The 18,573-nt window shown below is 39.8% G+C and overlaps 1 protein-coding gene across 2 annotated transcripts in view; it reads right to left on the reverse strand.

Annotated features, from left to right (window-relative positions):
• dock1 (dedicator of cytokinesis 1) overlaps positions 1-17,977 on the reverse strand; it is a 191,796-nt gene extending 173,819 nt beyond the window's left edge. For both annotated transcript variants that reach the window (XM_019362509.2, XM_013269519.3), the window contains exon 1: positions 17,713-17,977. In XM_019362509.2, coding sequence (XP_019218054.1) covers positions 17,713-17,755 — 43 coding nt within the window. In that variant the 5' untranslated portion in view covers positions 17,756-17,977. The remainder of the gene's footprint in view (positions 1-17,712) is intronic.
• Positions 17,978-18,573: the final 596 nt, after the last annotated feature.

Genomic DNA, 18,573 nt, shown 5'->3' on the forward strand with positions numbered 1-18,573 from the left:
ATAGTAATAGTTTAAAGCAAGATTTCAAACACTAAAAACTGGCTCAGTGTCCAACATCTTACATGCAAATTGTTTCTGTGAACACATCTTCAGAGCACAGGATGTCCTGGAGGACATGGCAGGAGCCGAAAACAAGCATGCCTTCACATCGAGCTTGTGTAGTCATTAGTATGGGCGAGTATGATCCGAGCGAGGTGCTGTTGCAGGTGTTTGCTGTGTTTTCCCGACGAGCCCAGTTGGTGGTGAGATGCAGTCGGCTGCAGCGAGCACTGCTGCAGCAGAGATCACAGGTATTCTTCGGGGACCTGCCATGTGCTATTAAGGTAACGGGGAGAGCACCAGTCTGGGGGAAGGGGCCAAGGACCAGGCCTTTGTACTGCATTTCTGGAACACCTGTGGACTTCTGCGGCAACTCTTCCGTCTGATTTCACCAAGGCTGACAATAATACACACTAAAGAAAGCGGTTGTTCTAAGTAGTGACTTAGAGCATACAAATGAGTCTCAATCTAGTACCAAATCTGCAAATAACTTTAAATGACAAAAGTAAAAAACGCTCAAAGGCAGTTTTCGTGTGAACAGAACAACATTTATGTTTTCATTACATTTTAGTTAGAAGAATTCATTATTATACACTCGAGCATTTCCATTTCCATCTTCACAGCACATTGCCTTGACTGTTTTGTTTTTTGAAACCTGCTTCATTTACATCTGTTTACTAGTTTCCCAGTCTTTGACTTTTCTTGGCAAGTTACTGCTACTTTTAAAATTAGAGAAAAATGAAAAAGCAGTGGGAGGAATCTGAACTGTGTTTACATGTACATACTTGTATACACATGGTGCAAAAACAAAGCCTCCTTCTAGCATTCCTAAATTCACTTCAAGCATAACACAAAAAATCTGAATGTATTTATCTCTCATAAATGTCCATTGATGGGTGTTTTGTACACAACTTGTAAAAACAGTAGGAAAGGGGTTGCTCTGGCAACCTGAAGATTAAAGTGCCAACTGTAAACTTCAAGGCCCCCATTTCAGATCTAGCCTTCGGCCTTTGTTGCTTGGACTTACCAATCTACTCCTTCCTCTAATTTCCTCCCTATCGAGTGCATTAAAGGGAATCAAAAAAGGCCCAAAGCAAACATATATGCGACTGCACTAGTGCAAAATACACTAATGTTCACAGGTTACACTGTAGCTTATGAAATATTAGGAAATCAAAAAGTTATTTTTAAAAAATCTGCTTCATCTGACCACCTTTCCAATACACAACGATATCTATCTTGAGTAGTATAATAATAGTGAAAAAACAAAACAAAACAGGAAGTCCTAATTTGAGAGGCCGCTTCTATTGGTCGACCTCCTTCAGTCAAATTTAGTCTCAACCAAGTCTGTGTATAAATAAATGCACATCAAGTCAAAAGGTGAATATTAACAGTATAGTCATAACGCTGAGAGCACTCATGTACATGGTGTTTCTTTATATACGTGCCCTCGTTTCATGTTAGCATGTGCTGTAATAGCAACGTGACAGTCTTCACCTTTGCAGTAATTTAAAGTCATGCTAGTTTCTCTCCACAGCTGTTATGCTGTGTGTGAGGAAGAAGGGCCCGATCAGCACATGCAGTACAGCAGCAGAGAAACATTTCTGAGTCTGATAGAAGTGCAGCTACTCCGAAACTGGCAACCTTCTGGAAACCTTGTGCAGATATGACTTATAAAAATAACTAAAGCCTTATCATAAGGAGTCTAGTAATATTTCAAGCACTAGACAATTAGAGGAATTCTCATTGAAGTGAAATAGAAACCTTTAAGTATGCCATTAAAATATACTGTAATATAGTGAGATTTGGCTGAGATAGTGAAATGCATTCGGTCTCTCAGTGGCATACACTGAGAAAGAAGACAATCAACTAAACAGCATTTTTATAACAATCAAATGACGGAGAGAGGAGCTTTGTCAGTGACGTACAAAGCAGGGAAAACAGGATAATTAATTTCAAGTCCCTCACTAATAGGGTTTAATAAGAGGTTTAGGCATTCAGACAGAAGCCTGATGGTTCTAATTTAGGGGCAAATTCAGACAGTGATCTTAGGATTGTGAAATACCAACAAAACCACCCTGTTTTCTTTGAGCCCAAATATATACAGCAGTCATTAGGCTTTATCAGCAGTTAGAAAGAGGAGATAACGCCGTTGTAACTAACCTGAAATGAATACAACAGCAGCTAAGCTGGGAAACAGGAAAGGCCCGGGTCTTTCTCTCAGTGCTAGAGCCACATTTTTACTCCCTCTGGAAATCAACAGGAAATGCCACTTGAGATATTACTGTATCACAATAGATAGGGCCCTTCCAGTAGGCAAGAAGGAAATACTGATGCCGTTTCGGACTACAGGAAGATTAACAATGCCGTGTTAAAAAGGGGGTAGTAGGAGAAACAGAACACGGTAAGAAATTACGACGATGTACAACTGGGGAAGTGGGTGGGTTTGTGGCATGAAGAGTGAAGTAAGGTGAAGAGAAGAACAGTTTGAGAAAAGCACTTGTGCCAGTTTTGGATGCCAAGAGCTATAATACCTTTTGGCAGCGCTTACAGCCATGTGCCCAGCTCCAACATAGGCCTTGGGGTGCAATCTAACGCAGGCTGATAACTCAGCATCCACTGCCTCTGTAGAGCCAAGTTATTCCTTTAATTGAAAATCATCTTCCCAATACAACAGGGAAAGAGCACAGCACAGCTCATTACAGGGCGCTGAGTAAAGCCTTGCACAGGGCTTCTCAACAGAGTGGTCTTTGCTGTTAGTTGTGGGGGTACATGAGTATCTGCAACACCTCTGCAAAGCAAACCCTCCTGCCCTTTGCACATATGCCTCATGAGCCTTTAAATGAATAATCAATGGAAGCACTTACAGGTTGTTTTTACAGCTTATCAAGGACAGTAACATCAAAAATCACTTGTTAAACAACTGTAAGAGATCACAGGATGGCAGTTATGTCATCCACTTAGCCACACTAAAGCAAAGGCAGATGAAGTGAACTGGCACAATCCACAAAGATTTTGCTTTTTTGCACAGCTAGCTGCAGCTAATTGTTTCCTGCCCTGTGTTACATCTCTTGTGAAATGTATCCTGATGATGTATAATTACCTTCAAAGATTTGGAAAACACTCTAACTGAATCATCAAGTTTATTTTCAAACCTCTTTGGCAGCAAAAAATGTGACTTCATCTCACTGACACGCATATGAAACAATGTGTCATCAGACACTGGCCGCTGGATCTGGGCCTGCAAATCGAGCAAAAATATGCGTGATACGCAACAGGAAATGCCTACAACCTGTTCTTCACACTGTTATTTATAATCACCGGCGTGAGGCTGTGCTCTGCTAAAACAGAAGTCAGACTTCACATAAGTATAAAATCAATACAATGGGATTTCCAGTAAAAAGCGAGATAATCAGAAAGGCCGAACACACTAAACAACTGCTATTAACTCCTAACATCAAAACATCAACTACTCATAAAAAAAGCATTCCTGCAGAGGAGGAATATGCAAGAGATGACTGGTGAATGAGCAGAGACTGCAGTCCTACATTCAGCTGTAGAAAGTAGAAATGCTGTACTTTAGCTCATGCACGCTTCCGAAAATTCTATCTGCCAAATTGCTGGAATAGATGAGCGCAATTAACTTCTAGCATAATCCACAGAACCACCAGCTCCACCCAAGGATCGAGTTTAGACACCCAGCAGACAACTCTGCTCTGTGGTTGCAATACTTTCTAAATGAGCAGACACAGTGTACAAGTTCATTATTATTATTAAACAACCAGTGCTGAACAAAGTGAACCTAATTTCCAAATTCGAAAGTGTTGACGAAAATTCTCCAGATTATTAGCAAAGCTATTTGATGTGCTGTATATGTGGATACGCTATAAAAGGACGTCTAGAGATCGTCAAAAAACAATGCTATGCTACTACATTAATTGCTCCCTTTTATAATTTAAATAAAGCAAAATCCGAACACAAATTCTTGTACTGTGCATTGCGTATTTAGAATAGTTTTCTTCTGTTGCCATATTTTCGAAACCCCGTTTTATTAACTTTCACTATCTCACTATGTTGATGTTCAAAGGCGATGACTTCACAAATGACTAAGCATGGTTGGTTTCATGAGTAGGAGAGGTATTTATAACATCACTCCAAAAAGCTTGCAGAAGCGTGGCTGTTTTTTTTCTAACTGTGGTCCACACACTGTATAAAGTAGAGATAAAATACAACATTTTGAGTGTTCACACATTTTACAATTAGTCAGCGTGATGGATTTGACACTCGAGTCGTTTTTGTCACTAAAAGTTAACACTTAAAATCAGTAGACACACACAAGTATCCTGATTAGGCCCGTGTGATCTTCTCTATGGTCCTGTTGTTCTTCTGGGTGACTGACGACAGGTTCTGATTGTGCTTACAATAAGAAGAATCACAGCAATTATAGTGTATTTCTGTATTCCTGAAAAAGTCGGTAGCCTGAATATCCGAGTTCCCAGCCAGAGGTTTTTTGTGGAACACTACCTCCAGTTGGATTTCCCAATCGGATAGTTGAAGCTGCCCAAAGTATCCCAAGTTAACTGAACGTAAACAGCAGTAAAACTTTTACTCTGTCCTGCCACTGTTGTACATTTGTGAGTCATAAAATAAGCCGCTCACAAAGCCCTGACCAAGCTCTATCTATTAATGTGCAGCAGTGCTTTAAATCGCCAAAAAAGAAGCACTGCTCTGTTCTGCTAGGGATACCTGAATGGCTCTACCTTGCTAAGAACCATTCTCCAACTTTACTTCCAGAACATTCCAACTCGCGGGTGATGCCACTCCCAGGTGTCTGGAACTTGGCATTAGCTCCAGAAGAAAAACTTCTCCAGATCCACCTTGGTTGCTTCCACCCCCGCTGCCTCATCAGCCAGACAGGAGGAGCAGCTGCAGCTATAGAGAAGCACTCGGCCTATTCAACACTGAAACCTTTTCACAATTAGCAAGAGGCAGAGAACAAACGTTAGCCCCACTAGTGAAAGCAGCAGTGGCTCCGATTATCCTTACGGCATGAACAATGCGCTACTTGTATAATGGAGCTCCGAAAAACAGACTCTGCAAAAGGGTTATTAACGGAAACGTTATCAATGAGAGTTTTGATGATAGCTCAGACAGTGTGGGGGACATTACATAACAGCAGCTTTTTTGGATGGCTTCTGAGGAAATAAACTGGTTGGTTGTCCTTTGCTACAAAATGGCACTATTAAGCTTTCATAAAGAAAATGAAAAGAAGCCCAATGACGCACTTTCTTTGGTCAGATGAGATAAAGATAGAATTTTTCTGCTCAGATGGAGTTGGTTTGAACCTAGCGTGGGCTGCCACAGCTGATGAATGGTCCTAACAAAGCACAGAGGTAGAAATGTGATGATACTGGGCTGGTTGAGTGCAAAAGGTAAGAGCACTATGGATGTTGGATAAATATACTAGCTGACATAATAATGCCCAGTCTCCGGGAGCCTGACAGAAGAGGAATATTCCAGCAAAGCACAGTGCTAAAACCAGACAACTGCCTCAGTTCAGCAAAGGACAGCTGAAAAAAAAAAAAAAACTGTCTTTGAAGAATGACAGAACTCCTCTCTAACTTGTATAACACCGGTATCCACCATGCAGCAGAGGTGGATGCAGTCTATCATCAAAAAATAAAGGTAAACATATAAAAAATAGACAATATAAAAGATCTGAAACTCTGTGATGAAAGGTTTATTGGGTTTTGCTGCACTGACTTCCAACGAAACCAACAGCACGTGGCTCAACATGCTCGCACGTCAAATGCTGGCTGGTTGAAAAGTGGCCGTGAGCAAGAAAAGAAGTGACAGCAGAGTTCACCGTACAGGGAGAAGTAGGAATAAAGAAAGATAAAACAACACGAAAACTACAGACAGTGGCTGCGCTGGATACTTTCATTGTTTTTAACTCTCATCTGACTTCAGCTCTTTGTGTGTTAAACTTTGTTCTTCTTCAAAGTGCTGCAGTTGGCTGAGGAACCAAGCAAGCGAAGCCCATTGACCCGTTTCTTGCACCAGGCTGCAAACCTCTGTATAGACTCTGGATCAACTCGGAACCACGTTCAAATCATAAGAAAGCATGAAAAGCTCGGTGCACAATAGGTTCCTGCAACTGGTGTTTCCCAAAGTAGACGATGCCCCCTGTCTGTGCAATCAATGTAGTTCTTATCAATTATTGCCAAATCAGCTTCATATCACCATTCATTAAATTATATTGCCTATCATGTTAAACGAGGTGGTCTTTGTTTTGAGTAAAATCACCTCCCTACACTAATAATCACAGTGGGAAGATGCAATAAAATCATAACTATTAGAAAACCATCACAAATGAGGCAGTCAACCTCACTAAGGCTCACCATTAATGTTTTTTGTCACTTTGGTTACGAGCTACTAACGTCTGCATCTAAGGTTTTACTTCAAATATACTCAGCCGCATTCAAAATCTAGCAATTTTATTAGATTACCGTTTCTTTCAAGCAAACTCGAGAATAAGCAGCAAGTGCAGAATCAGCAGCACAATTGTTTTGTGAAAACAAGGTTTAATGTTTGGGAATAAAAAGTAGAGGAAAGAACTGGCAGTAAATGCAAGACTGTCAGCTCAGTTTGTGTTGAGTATTCTTAACATCCGACCACTCTAGCCCAGGCTTTATCCTGCCAGAATGTAGAGCTCGCAGTTGAGCCGAGGATGTGCCAGCCTACCAGTGGGTGAGCTGACACTGAATGACCTGTCTGTTTCAGAGGGTCAAGCATGGGCTAAAAGGATCAGCTCCCTGAGAGAACTCACTTGCCTGCATCTCAGAAGACAGTGTTTAGCTGTAAGCTTCAAGCTGTGAGTCTGGGTGTATGCATAACTTAGACATGTTAGCCAATGGCATGAACATACAAGCTGTTCAAGTCTCATAAGCTAAAGCACATTCTCCACTTAACATATTTATCTTACCTAAATAACTTCCTCAGAGTGAAGTCTGCGAGTGATTATACTGTATTGGCTTTGAGACTTGTAATCCCAGATGCTGAGATTCATTCATGGTGAAAATCACAATGCTCAGCATCTCCGATGCTATCGGGGTTATAAAAAATGTTAGCATTAATGTCAGCTGCAGTTCATATTAATGTTGCATTTGTCACCTTTAAAATGTCCCGCGGGTGGTTTTGCAGGCTTCTAATGGAGGTGTCAGGCATTGATTGTGGTTGCAAACGGGCTAGGGTTTGCAGCAAAAGAGCCTTTCTGTATGGCTGGCATTTGATGAAATGGTCTTTTGTGTGTGTGTGCATGTGTGCACCCGTGTGTGTGTGTGTATGTCTGGCTAAATACTTGATAAAGCCAGAACCTTGCAGCTCAGATGCTGGTGGGCCCTGGAGGCAGTTTGAGATTTCAGTGAGTGGCAGCTCTACTCTGTGATCAACCTTTAGGGAGTTAGATGAAGTTGTCTCACTGCTGTAGCTGACAACTCGGTCTCCTTTTGTTTAAAAAATGAAACAAGACGAATGAATCAAAGTGTCATTTGGCCATCATATTATCCACCTGAATTTCACAATTTAAAGTCCTTCTCCTGGCACTGATTAAACCCCTAAAGATGTCTCGCTCTTTACCAAAATTACATATTTACAACACAATAAAATCAAATGCTCAAATGTGGATGTCAGCTAAAATAGTATACATGCTCTATCATACTGAGTTGTTACAATTTTTATTCTAAGGTTGTGCTTTATTTACACAATAACAGAGCTCTAACACCCCGAGTAAAGTAAGCTGTCAACTATCTTTGCGGAAGAACAAAGTGATGTGAAATTGATTGTACTGCATTTGCATCCATTTGTGTAGGTATTTGATTAACCAAATGAAGGATTTTGAGGATGCAACTAGACAGAAGTATATGTAAGCAATTCCTACATCCTGAGTCAATGATCAAAAAAGCAGCATAAGAAAGACGGGAATGGTTTTCAGCGTTTTAACACTCTATTTCACTTTATAACAAAGATGCTCACTGTATGTTAAGGCTTCTGTCTTGTCCACAGCACAGGCTAAGCTAAAAGTCTAACAACACCACGCAGGCAAGAGTAGCCCACAGACTGGTTGCTCAGCATGTTTTTGACCATGCCACCTGATGACAGTCCCCAGCTAACATATCCACAATGGTCTGCAAAGCTCCATGTAGGCTCTGAATAGGACCTACAGTATGCAAAGCCATGCCGGTCCCCCTATGTGCTAATTACTGTTGATCTTGTAAATGTCAGGCACTCTTGCCGATGGATTATTAAATGTGAATAATCACTGAGCAAAGGTTCTATCTAAGACAAGAGTAATAAATAAGGAATACATTTAAAAACAGCACTGAAATGTTGGTGACACACCTGTATAAAATAATACAATAACAGTGGTTCACTGTTTTCATGTATGAGAAAAAAATCACTATGAAAACTAAGTAATATTAACTGAAAATATCTGAGCTGACTTAAGAAGTATACATATCATGATCATATCATCATTTCATTTCTGGAAATATTTAAAGTTCATTTGAGTTTGTCAAGAAAAAATAAAGGTTTCAATATGTGAAATAAAACATGAATAATAGGGTTGAATGAAAATCAGTGAACAACTGATTAGTCTGGGAAAAATGCAATTTTAAATATTAATATCTATTAAGAAGCCCAAACTAAAATCCTCAAAAAGCCTGGCTCTATTCACTTCTTGTATACATGTTTACAAATGGATAGAAAAGGTGCACACATTAGGTTTAAGATCTGTGCATTTGATGGAATAGTGGTATTAGAACGACCCAAAGCATTTACATCAAAATATTTCCCCTTTGCTGATTACTCGATATCCTTGTGGAAATCCCTGAAAATCCTTTCAATTGAATTCTTATAAAGTAAATAACTGCAGTAAATAAATGCTTGATACATTATGACACGCGAAATGTTCTGATATATTAATTTTAGCCAACTGAATTTAAATTATGTAATAGCACATGTCCACATCAGTAACCTTTGTTTCAAACTGATGTGTTACACACCATTAACCATCTGTCAAGCTAGCCAAAGCAGCACAGCGGGACTCCTTTCAGACAATGCACATGCTGCTTGGCGTGTCCACAATCAATCCTAAGTGTGGTGGAGAACCGGTTTATGTAACCAAGCCGAAGGATCAATCCAGACATGTTCAGCAGCGAGCGTTTCTACGTCTTCACTGCCTCTGAACGGCTGCCATAAAGTCAAGGCAGAGTGGAACCATAAACCATTTTCAGACATCGAATACTTCACTATTCTGGCTTAATCGGTATGTTAAAGCTTAGGCATAGGTCACTTCTCCTTTAATGATTCTTGCGGCTTTAATTGGGTCATAACCACGAAATACACGGAACAAGTAATCACGCAAAAACATGAACCATGGATATTTGTTACATGCGATGCATGCGGTCAGAGTTTTACTACCACAGTCACTATAATATGATAGTGACTTACACAAAAAGAGGGGCCACATCCTATATGCGATTATAGGAAAGCATCTATACACAATGAGATTTAGTAAACTGTAGCTTAAAGAAGAAAACTTGCCTTTCTAAAGTTTATCCATTTTCTTAACTGATTATCCATCTTAGGGCTGCAGGAGCATGTCCCAGCTGTTACGGGGCAAGAAGCAGGATAAATCCTGGACAGGTCACCAATCCAGCACAGGGACATAACCACACACTTCTATACCCACACCTACAGCCAACTGACCATCGCCAATTAACCCAACAAGACAGTCTTTTGACAAGCTTGTGAGCTGTATGATGATGCACCGATACATAATGAACTTCAACAAAGAGCATGAAAGTCCTTTTCAGCTCTCATTTAGCCAAAATCCACTTTACAGTCATTAATGAAGAATGTGACTTGTCACAGACTCTGCCTTCATCTTCACCCTAAAGTAGTATTTTATAAACATTTAATTTATAGTACAATTGTAGGGCAAAAGTGAGTAAAGCATAAGCTAAATGAAAGATGATCAGGGATTATGCTCTTCCAGCAACTAAATGTCTTTTGCACTCTCTGACATGTATGAAACCGTTATTCAAACTCTTTGACACTTAAATGTTAGTTAGACTTAGTTAATCCAGGATTATAATCACTTGTGGAGACCATGAACATGGAGCCTGTCTGAAGGACACGTGTAGTTGGTGTATTACCAGTGGAATGCATTAGTGCCTGTGCAGACAAGACACTACGGAAAAAAAGGTCATGTAAATGAACAGGGAAGTCTGTGTGAGGTCTCACTGAAACTCTAACACTGGAGTAACTTTTGAGGAAATGTGACCAGGGCACCCATATATGAAAGGAACGCAATTTTCCTAAGTGTTTACATAGATACAAATACAGATTGGCCATTTAAATTTGATGTTTCACAAATGTAACTTTCCTTAAACCAATGGCATTCAAAAATTTCAGCAACCATGGGTGTGTTCATACATTTAGCTAAAGGAAGTTTGTTTTTATCTTACTGAAAACAGACATATCTACCAATGTTTAGGAATCATTTTCAGATGACTACAGCTCTAAGCTAGACGTCTTTGCGTCCTTGGATAACAAAGTAACATCTGACAAACAGGTATATGTAGCAGGCATCATGATGATTTGTGAGCATCTGTTTTCTCCAGAGGTTCCAGTACAAGTCAATCCACTTTGAACCACACTGGCAAATGGCAATGCGACAGGATGCTGGTGATTTCCGACTCATCACATTAATATACTCGTTTCATTTTCACTACAGGAACTCCAAGACTTGCAGGAAAAGGAAAACTTGTTAATCAGTACAAATAGAAGTCGAAAGGCGTTTTAATTTGAAAAAATTCAGATGTTTAACGTTACCCAACCTCACTTTTTCTCCTCCGCTCAACTGGGCCGTCCCAAAGACAGCAACACTTAAAACAAGATGTAGAAGCGCTCTAGCTTTGTCTCGCTGGTGAACCAAGATGGAATAGTGTGGAACCACTTAGCTATGCACTGATTAAATAGGCCAGCTGTCATTTGTCTTAGCCACCATCTCACAGCAAGCCATTGGGGGCTGTACTATTAGAACGGCCTCACCAGGCAGCATGAGCCATAGTTAATATATAATTCCCTTTCAGAATGAATAATAGCAAAGTCATACTGACCTCCAAAGAGAAACCAAGAGAATGATGGGCAAAGATTTGACTATGTAATGTCATCTAATTAATACTAAGGAAATATAGAGTCAATGAACAATACACCTTCTTTTTTGGGTGGGAGGGGTCAAAAAGCTTTGTATACTACAAAAAGCCAAATAACAGTAACCTACTGGGAGAAACGCTTTACCTAAACCAGATATGAATCAGCAGCGTGATCTAACTGGCAGCCTCAAGCTTTGCGGACATCCAAGTAGAGCTGGCTCGCAGAAAGAGGAAGATGTTCTGTTTACAGATCTGTAGGGCAGCTCAATAAATGCAGCACAGTTGTATTAAATGGGGAGAAAAACTTCAGCAGGATGAAGTCCCAGGTGGAGGCTGTGTTCTGCATTCCGCATGCAGACGAAAACAAATAATCCGAAAGCACAACGCACAAACTCATAAAATTGGAATTAATGGTGTTAGCTTAGTATTCAGTCTCCAGGTGACTGCTCGAGAGAGAGAGTTGCACACCCTTCAGAGTCAGCACAAATAAAAAAAAACACTTGTTAGCATACATAACCCAACACACACACACATGCAGACACATTGGTCATGCTGCCAAATGGATATGTGAGACATAAAGAAGGCATTACACTGCCAGATGAATTTCTACGGTTTTAATGTATAGATGGTTTACCACAAAGAACTTTCCTCTTTAGAAAAGGTGAGAAGGACGTTTCTTAAATGGAATGAAAATAACTGAAACGGCTAAAAACGGGATTTTTTAAATATATATTTCACACCAAATAGCCGCAGCGAGGGCTACACAAGCAGAGTAAAATATGAGAAGTGAAATTTAAAACATATGGTTGCTATTCATAAAGTAACCCAAACTGGCCTTTAATTGAGGCCATATTTGTCCTACTGCTTGCATGTGCATGACAATTCGTACATCCTGAATCAATACACAACGACTGCATCTCTATTTTCTGCCACAAGCGTGTCACTTGTCACTAACCTATTCTAAATAAAAGCAATCTAAGGCTGTCAATCTTCCACGAAACAGTTTAGCTATACCAATCATACCCCAACCAGAGCTTAAATTTAGAACTGGGCTGCTTATGTGTCCACTTGTCCTTTTATGTAATTTGACAGCGTGCAATCTAACCTGCAGGAATCAGCACTTCCTTTTCCACCAAACCTACAGTTGAGTAATTGCAGTTCACATGCATTTGTTTCTGCTTCGTTTTCTGAACTGGTCTTAAGTTAGATTAAAAGTTAATTTACAAAAAGAGAAGCATCAACGCGTGGAAAACACTTCTCATGGAAGCGCACGCTTTCATACACCATTTGTGCTGAATTCTCAAAAGTGATGTGTGAATCCAGTAAATAGTCCTCCACAGTGTTCCCTGGTTAACTTTCTAGAACCGCAACCCTCTGAAGTCTCTCTTAAGGAACAGAAACATCCACGATGAAACAGAATTAATGAGACAACCCTTGAAATTAGCATCAAAAAGTATTTCCGGTTAATTCATCACAGAAATGGGAGACAGCTAAACAACCTTTCCCTAGGGCCATGTTAAATCATTTTCGAGATGCCACCAGAATAACTAGGCTTCAGAACTCCTCATCCCTTTAATTTATGCCGGGCTGGTTGGCATTTGACAAGAAAAGCGCTGTGTACTGAAAATTAGCTCAGGGTCAAATGAGATATAAATGTAACATATTTCTAAAGAGTGATTGACCTTTCTCCTCTTTTAAGTATGAGCATGGGTCAAGAAATGAAGCAGACCCCTGAAAGTCAAACGTAACTCCCCTACTTCTGTTTATTTCACTCCATCACAAAAAAACCAAACCAAAACACAAAAATAGTCTAGTCGAGATCAGCTGAGTGACGTCTAGGCAAGTTTGCAGCATTCTGCAAATGCCGCTGAAGCTAAAAACATTGTTTAAAGAAGGAAGTAAATCTAATGCCTCGGGGCAATCGTTATCTTTACAAGAAACAGAAAAAGCTATGTACTCTGCTGCCTGTAGTGAGACAGGGGGAATTCTAGAGGCATCATTAACATAAAGCCAAGGTGCTTATACACAGTACAACCAGGCCCAATCAAAAAGGAGTTTTGCCCCAAATTATGTCCATATACAAGTGAAGGAAACATTTAAGACTTGAAACACAGTTATACTCTGTAAAATCCTTGAGCCTCTGGTCATCTTTTAAATATTTTTTTCCAAGGAGCCAGACTTTTCATTTTTAAGTGGTCTTGAGCAACAAGGTATTTCTTTGGACATTAGCTGCTTTTTAACACACTTTCAGTCCAGTCCTTACATCTGACCATTGTGACAGGATTTCTTTCTTTCTTTTTTGTCTTTAAACCGCTTAACAGTGGCCTGTGAATCATTCAAGCATAAAAAGCCTAATTCAAGGGATGAACCAGTGTTGTGTCTGCACATAACAGAAAAAAAGAACCAATCTTAAAGAGTATCTTTAGGCACTTTGTCAAAAGCAACACATAATTTGCTCCACTTTCTTCAGTTGAATCTACGAACAATGTTGAAGATAATACATTATGACAGGCAGGTATTCCCCAAGAGCTATTAGTCTACGTTGTGTGGAGTGTCCTTAAAACATCTGAGGAAACTGGACGAGGGGAGAATAAGAAAACATCGGTGGTTTTGTCCTTTTCAGAATTCATGGAATTCGTTTGATTATGAATGCCGTCAGATTTTGATTCCACCATGCAACAACATCTATAAAGGTTTTGATTTGTAACAGCTTAATTTTTTATTCTTCAACTTCCTGCTAATACAGGAAAAGCATGCCTGGATAGAAAAAACACAACGTGCACACTGGCAGTGATGGATTGGCCTCCCCAAAGCCAGAATGTCAACATTATTGAAGCAGCAGGGGGTCATCTGTATATGTATATGTATATACATATCCTTAGTGTTTTCATGGATGCACTATGTTTGCACCACTGTAAAATGTTACATTTTACAATATGTGAGTTTGCGACTTCTGCTTAGCAAGATGCGATTTGCACTGCATTACTGAAGCTTCTTACATTTACAAATAAATGAACACTACACCTAATTCTTTCATAAAAAGTTTTTTTTTCCTATCACTGTTCTTTGTGATAATGACCTCTGGCAAGAGCACAAGGCAAAAGAGAAGGTGCAGAAATGGGCACCATGGTGGTGGCATTTATTACCATGAGATCAGAGAATTATGGTAGAATTAAGGTAGAATTATGGTAACCGTAGCAGAGATGAGGGCAGAAACTGCACTGAACACAGGCTGAAGTACAGCTGAAGATGAGGTTGCTCTGCTGTATGCCGAGATGGTTTAATGGAGTCAAAGAATAAAACTTAAAGGGATAAACTCCTTCACTCTGAGGCCACTAAACCTGCCACAGGAAATTGAGCCACACCTCCCTTTTTTATTTCCAAATGATTCCATTAGTCAATTAAAGGTCAGGTGAGAAATAGAAGTTTTGTTTGGCAGGTTAGTACAATGTGAATACTCAAAGGAAAAATCACAGGAAGTGAAGGCACTCAGTCATAAACATACATTATGGCTTACAAAGCTGCTCCCTGCTCACTACATTAGTTACATATGTTTGGCAGGAACGCTTAAGTCCACGATCCCTTTAAGAGGACATGTTAGTGCCCTCAGACAGTAACCTGGAACCTCTGCAAGCAAACATTCACCTTATTAACAGAGATCAGCTTTATAATTCGAACCACATAAAGGTGTAGTCTAACTTTATCTTGTGAAATTAACATTTTAAAGACTGACTTTTGAATGTTCTGTAATTTAATGTCTTAACAATGTAACCTTTAAAGAGTGCACTCCATCTAAATAATAAACTGGCATAAAAAGTTAGTGTTTGCAGTATATAAATGATTAATGTATGGTCATGAAGAATGATTCACCTTTCTGCTAATGGTCTTAATATCTTGAGCATTGGACATTAGATTTGTTTTACAATCATTTTTTCAGTTTTCAAAAACACCTTCACATCCAGTTTGGTGTGGGTGTAGCTGCTGCTGCTGCAGACAGACTCTGGAGATTGCCAAGATAAACTATTCTTGGAACAAGCACATCGAAATATGCCACTTCAGATATGGTCACACTATAAGCCTCCACCCTAACGCAAATCATCTGTTCCCCTTTGTTGACAATAACCATGGACCAATCTTGTAAAGCTACTGATGTAGCACTTTCTTTCTTCACCAAAGCAACACTTGTTATTGTGTTACTTAGAAGAAGATAAGAGTGTGCTGCCCAAACAACTGACCAGCTGATCCTGAGATTACAGCCATACTGCAATAAAATTTAAGAAACCTGCACGTTATCATTACCCAACAGGGATATATTACTAATATATTACTAAGCTTTACATTCAACAAAAAAAGGCTAGTTTACTAAAAAGCTCCTCTGGTTTTGTTCAAGGTTTGAAGTGCTTCGCTTTCCACATAGTGAAGCATAACAATGAGCAGAGAGCTACGCAATATGACACAGAAAAACAAAAACAAATAAGAAAAACAAAGATTTATTTTGTTTCTGGTTATTATTGACACAAATCTAACATGGCTTTATACAAAGACTTGCTTGCACAAATACTGTAATGTGAATACACCAGTATGAGGACAAAAACATGCGTAATCACTGCTATGCTCTATGCAAGAAGACAGTGCCATTCATTATTAATGCTGCTGTGAGAAGACAAAAGGAGACACTTTTTCCACATACACAAACAAAGCAGTGGGACCATTATGAGAGTAGTAAATGGTGTGAAAAAAAAAAGTTTTGCTGAAACAGAAATAGGTCCTCAGTGAGTGCTGCTAGCATAAGGTGTCTCACCGACTGCTCATTAGTGCTACTTGGTCAACACATAAAGTATTAAAAGTGCAATGGCTGTGCACCCAACCAATACTGTGCAGCAGTGAGGTGGCAGCTGCTTCTCTTTTTACTAATGACTCATCCACTCTTGCATTCACTGAACCCTGAAAGAATTTTCTCCATGGCTTTTGAAGAATCTCAACTTTCAAGAACCGTTGCATATTTGTGACTAAACGGACAAGCAGTAGCATCAGAACTGTAAACTTGTCACACTTCAATCGCCATGAAACGGACCAAAAACCTGTGCTTTCACGTAACCGGCTGAACTCATCCATCAGTCAGCTTCGGCAACCCTCATACAGCTGCAAGCCCTCAGTCCCACTAATGGACATAGCCAAAAAGTAACTCAGTATGTTGTGGAACATTAAAAATAACAAACTGGGGCAGTGGTTTGGCTCACTGGGCAAGCCCAGGCAGCCCAAATGCAAGGCCTGGGTTCAAAATCGCCCCAAGGACATTTACAACGCATCTTCCCCCTGGTTTTTCTTCCAGCTTCCCCATCTTCTCTCCACTGTCCTTACAAATAAAGGCTAAAATGAAAGATCCCTAAAAAAAATCTATCCAGTGGCGCAATGAGCAACTTTAATCCATCAAAACTCAACAAGTCATGCGACTCTTTTCTTATATTCTGTGCATTACAGATTTCATCTGACCTCAACTTCCTCATGGTGGTTTTTTATTTTTATTGTTCCCTGTTCCATCCCACAGTCAAGTGGAATTACCAAAGAAATTTCAAAGCACTTCTTTTTTTATATCACACACCTGGATAGTTATTATTCAAATGTATCTAGAGCCAAAAAGTAAACATGTGGAAAGATGTGGTTTGTGCAATTAGTGTCATTTTTAAAGGCTGAATATTAGTGCGTAAAGCATGGTAAACCTGGTAAACAAAGACAAAAAATTAACAGTAATATAATTCTAACATCCCCTGGATGTATCTGATCAAGTCTTTTTCCTACAGGAAAACATAGCAAACGCTGCCCTTATAGCAGTTTCCCTTTAAAGCTGAGTTCTTCGACATATCATTCATACTAGTTACAGTTACTTTTTGCGACGAGGTTCGATACTGTTGAATAAATCCCCCCTAAAGGAGATGGTGGAAGCTAAACGGCACAATGCTCTCCAGCCAGGTTTCAAACTCTTAGATGAGCTGACAATAAGCAACCAACAGGGAAGGCTTTCCCTGGTACAGAAGACGAAAACAGTAAAAAAAAAACACAAAAGCAAGCATCAAACTTCAGAGTTACAAGTCCAGCGTAGCCTGAAACTAGCTAGTTAGTTTGTAGCGGAGGCCCCATAACACAGGAAACACCGCTGTACTAGGCGCGCCTCTAACAATTCCCAATCCACACACACACACAGTCCTCTTCCTCACAAAAGACAAGACAATCCTTGTTCTGCATTTCATGCAAACCAGCTGGCACATTCCCCACTCGTAATATTTGCATTCCACTAGCTTTTGTCAAATATGACCACGGGATCCCGCGTACAGCCCCACGGATGGGAAAAACTCAGTCGTTCGCTTTCTAATCACAAATCTTCCCTAACTTGTTCAATCTGAGAGCAGAGAGCTAGGGCGAGCTAGCGATGGAGCATGCAAGTTTTCTTACGTACCAACTCCATACTTTTCCTTTTTAGTGGGCACCCAGCGAGACATTCTCAGTGTCGAGGCTTCCCCGAGTTGTCGCTCTGCCTGTTAAAAAAGGTCCAGATGTGACCTCTTGTTATTAATGTAGACTTTTTTTTTTTCAGTTTTCTCTGAGCTTTGGGGAGTTACTCCGAGCAGCCATTTTCCACCAGTGACAGGACGCTCCGCAAGGGGGAGGAAGGGAACACAACTTTTTCACCCTGCAGGCGTCCTGCGAAACTCGCAGCGCTGGTCGTGCTGTGACGGACGCTGCTACACACTGAGCTGCATGACTGATTAGATGATTGCAGGTTAATCTGCAAGGGCGTAGAAATATCATTATGTCATAAAGCAGTTATAATTCAAGGTTGATGTTAATTTTTTTAGTTATTTTGTTTCAATATCCACATAAGGTGGCTACAACGTTTATGTTAATATAAAAATATGCTAATTATGTAATGCAACATTCTAAAAAGCTATCTAAAGACTAGTATATGCAAATGTTATAAGAAAATCAGATTTAGCAGCAGGGGATTGAATTAATAAATGCGATGATAACTACAGAAGACTAAACTTAATATTAATATCACTAATAGTGATAGTAACATCCATTTGGGTCGGGTTTAAATAAGTGCTTCATGTGCTTTAGAGAGAAAAAATAAAATAAACTCACAAATTAAACATGTTTCAGTCCTAACGTTAGTTAGTTGACTGTAGCGTTGGAGACTTTTTCTTTTTTCTTTTTTTTTTACCTCAGAGTGCATGGTGTTAAGGTAAAACGCGTTCACAGATACACACACTATACTCATCTGATTGACTCGACCACAGGTTTAAAATACATGCGGTCA

Source organism: Oreochromis niloticus, linkage group LG8 (genome assembly GCF_001858045.2).
Source record: "Oreochromis niloticus isolate F11D_XX linkage group LG8, O_niloticus_UMD_NMBU, whole genome shotgun sequence".
In the NCBI taxonomy this organism is placed as follows: domain Eukaryota; kingdom Metazoa; phylum Chordata; class Actinopteri; order Cichliformes; family Cichlidae; genus Oreochromis; species Oreochromis niloticus.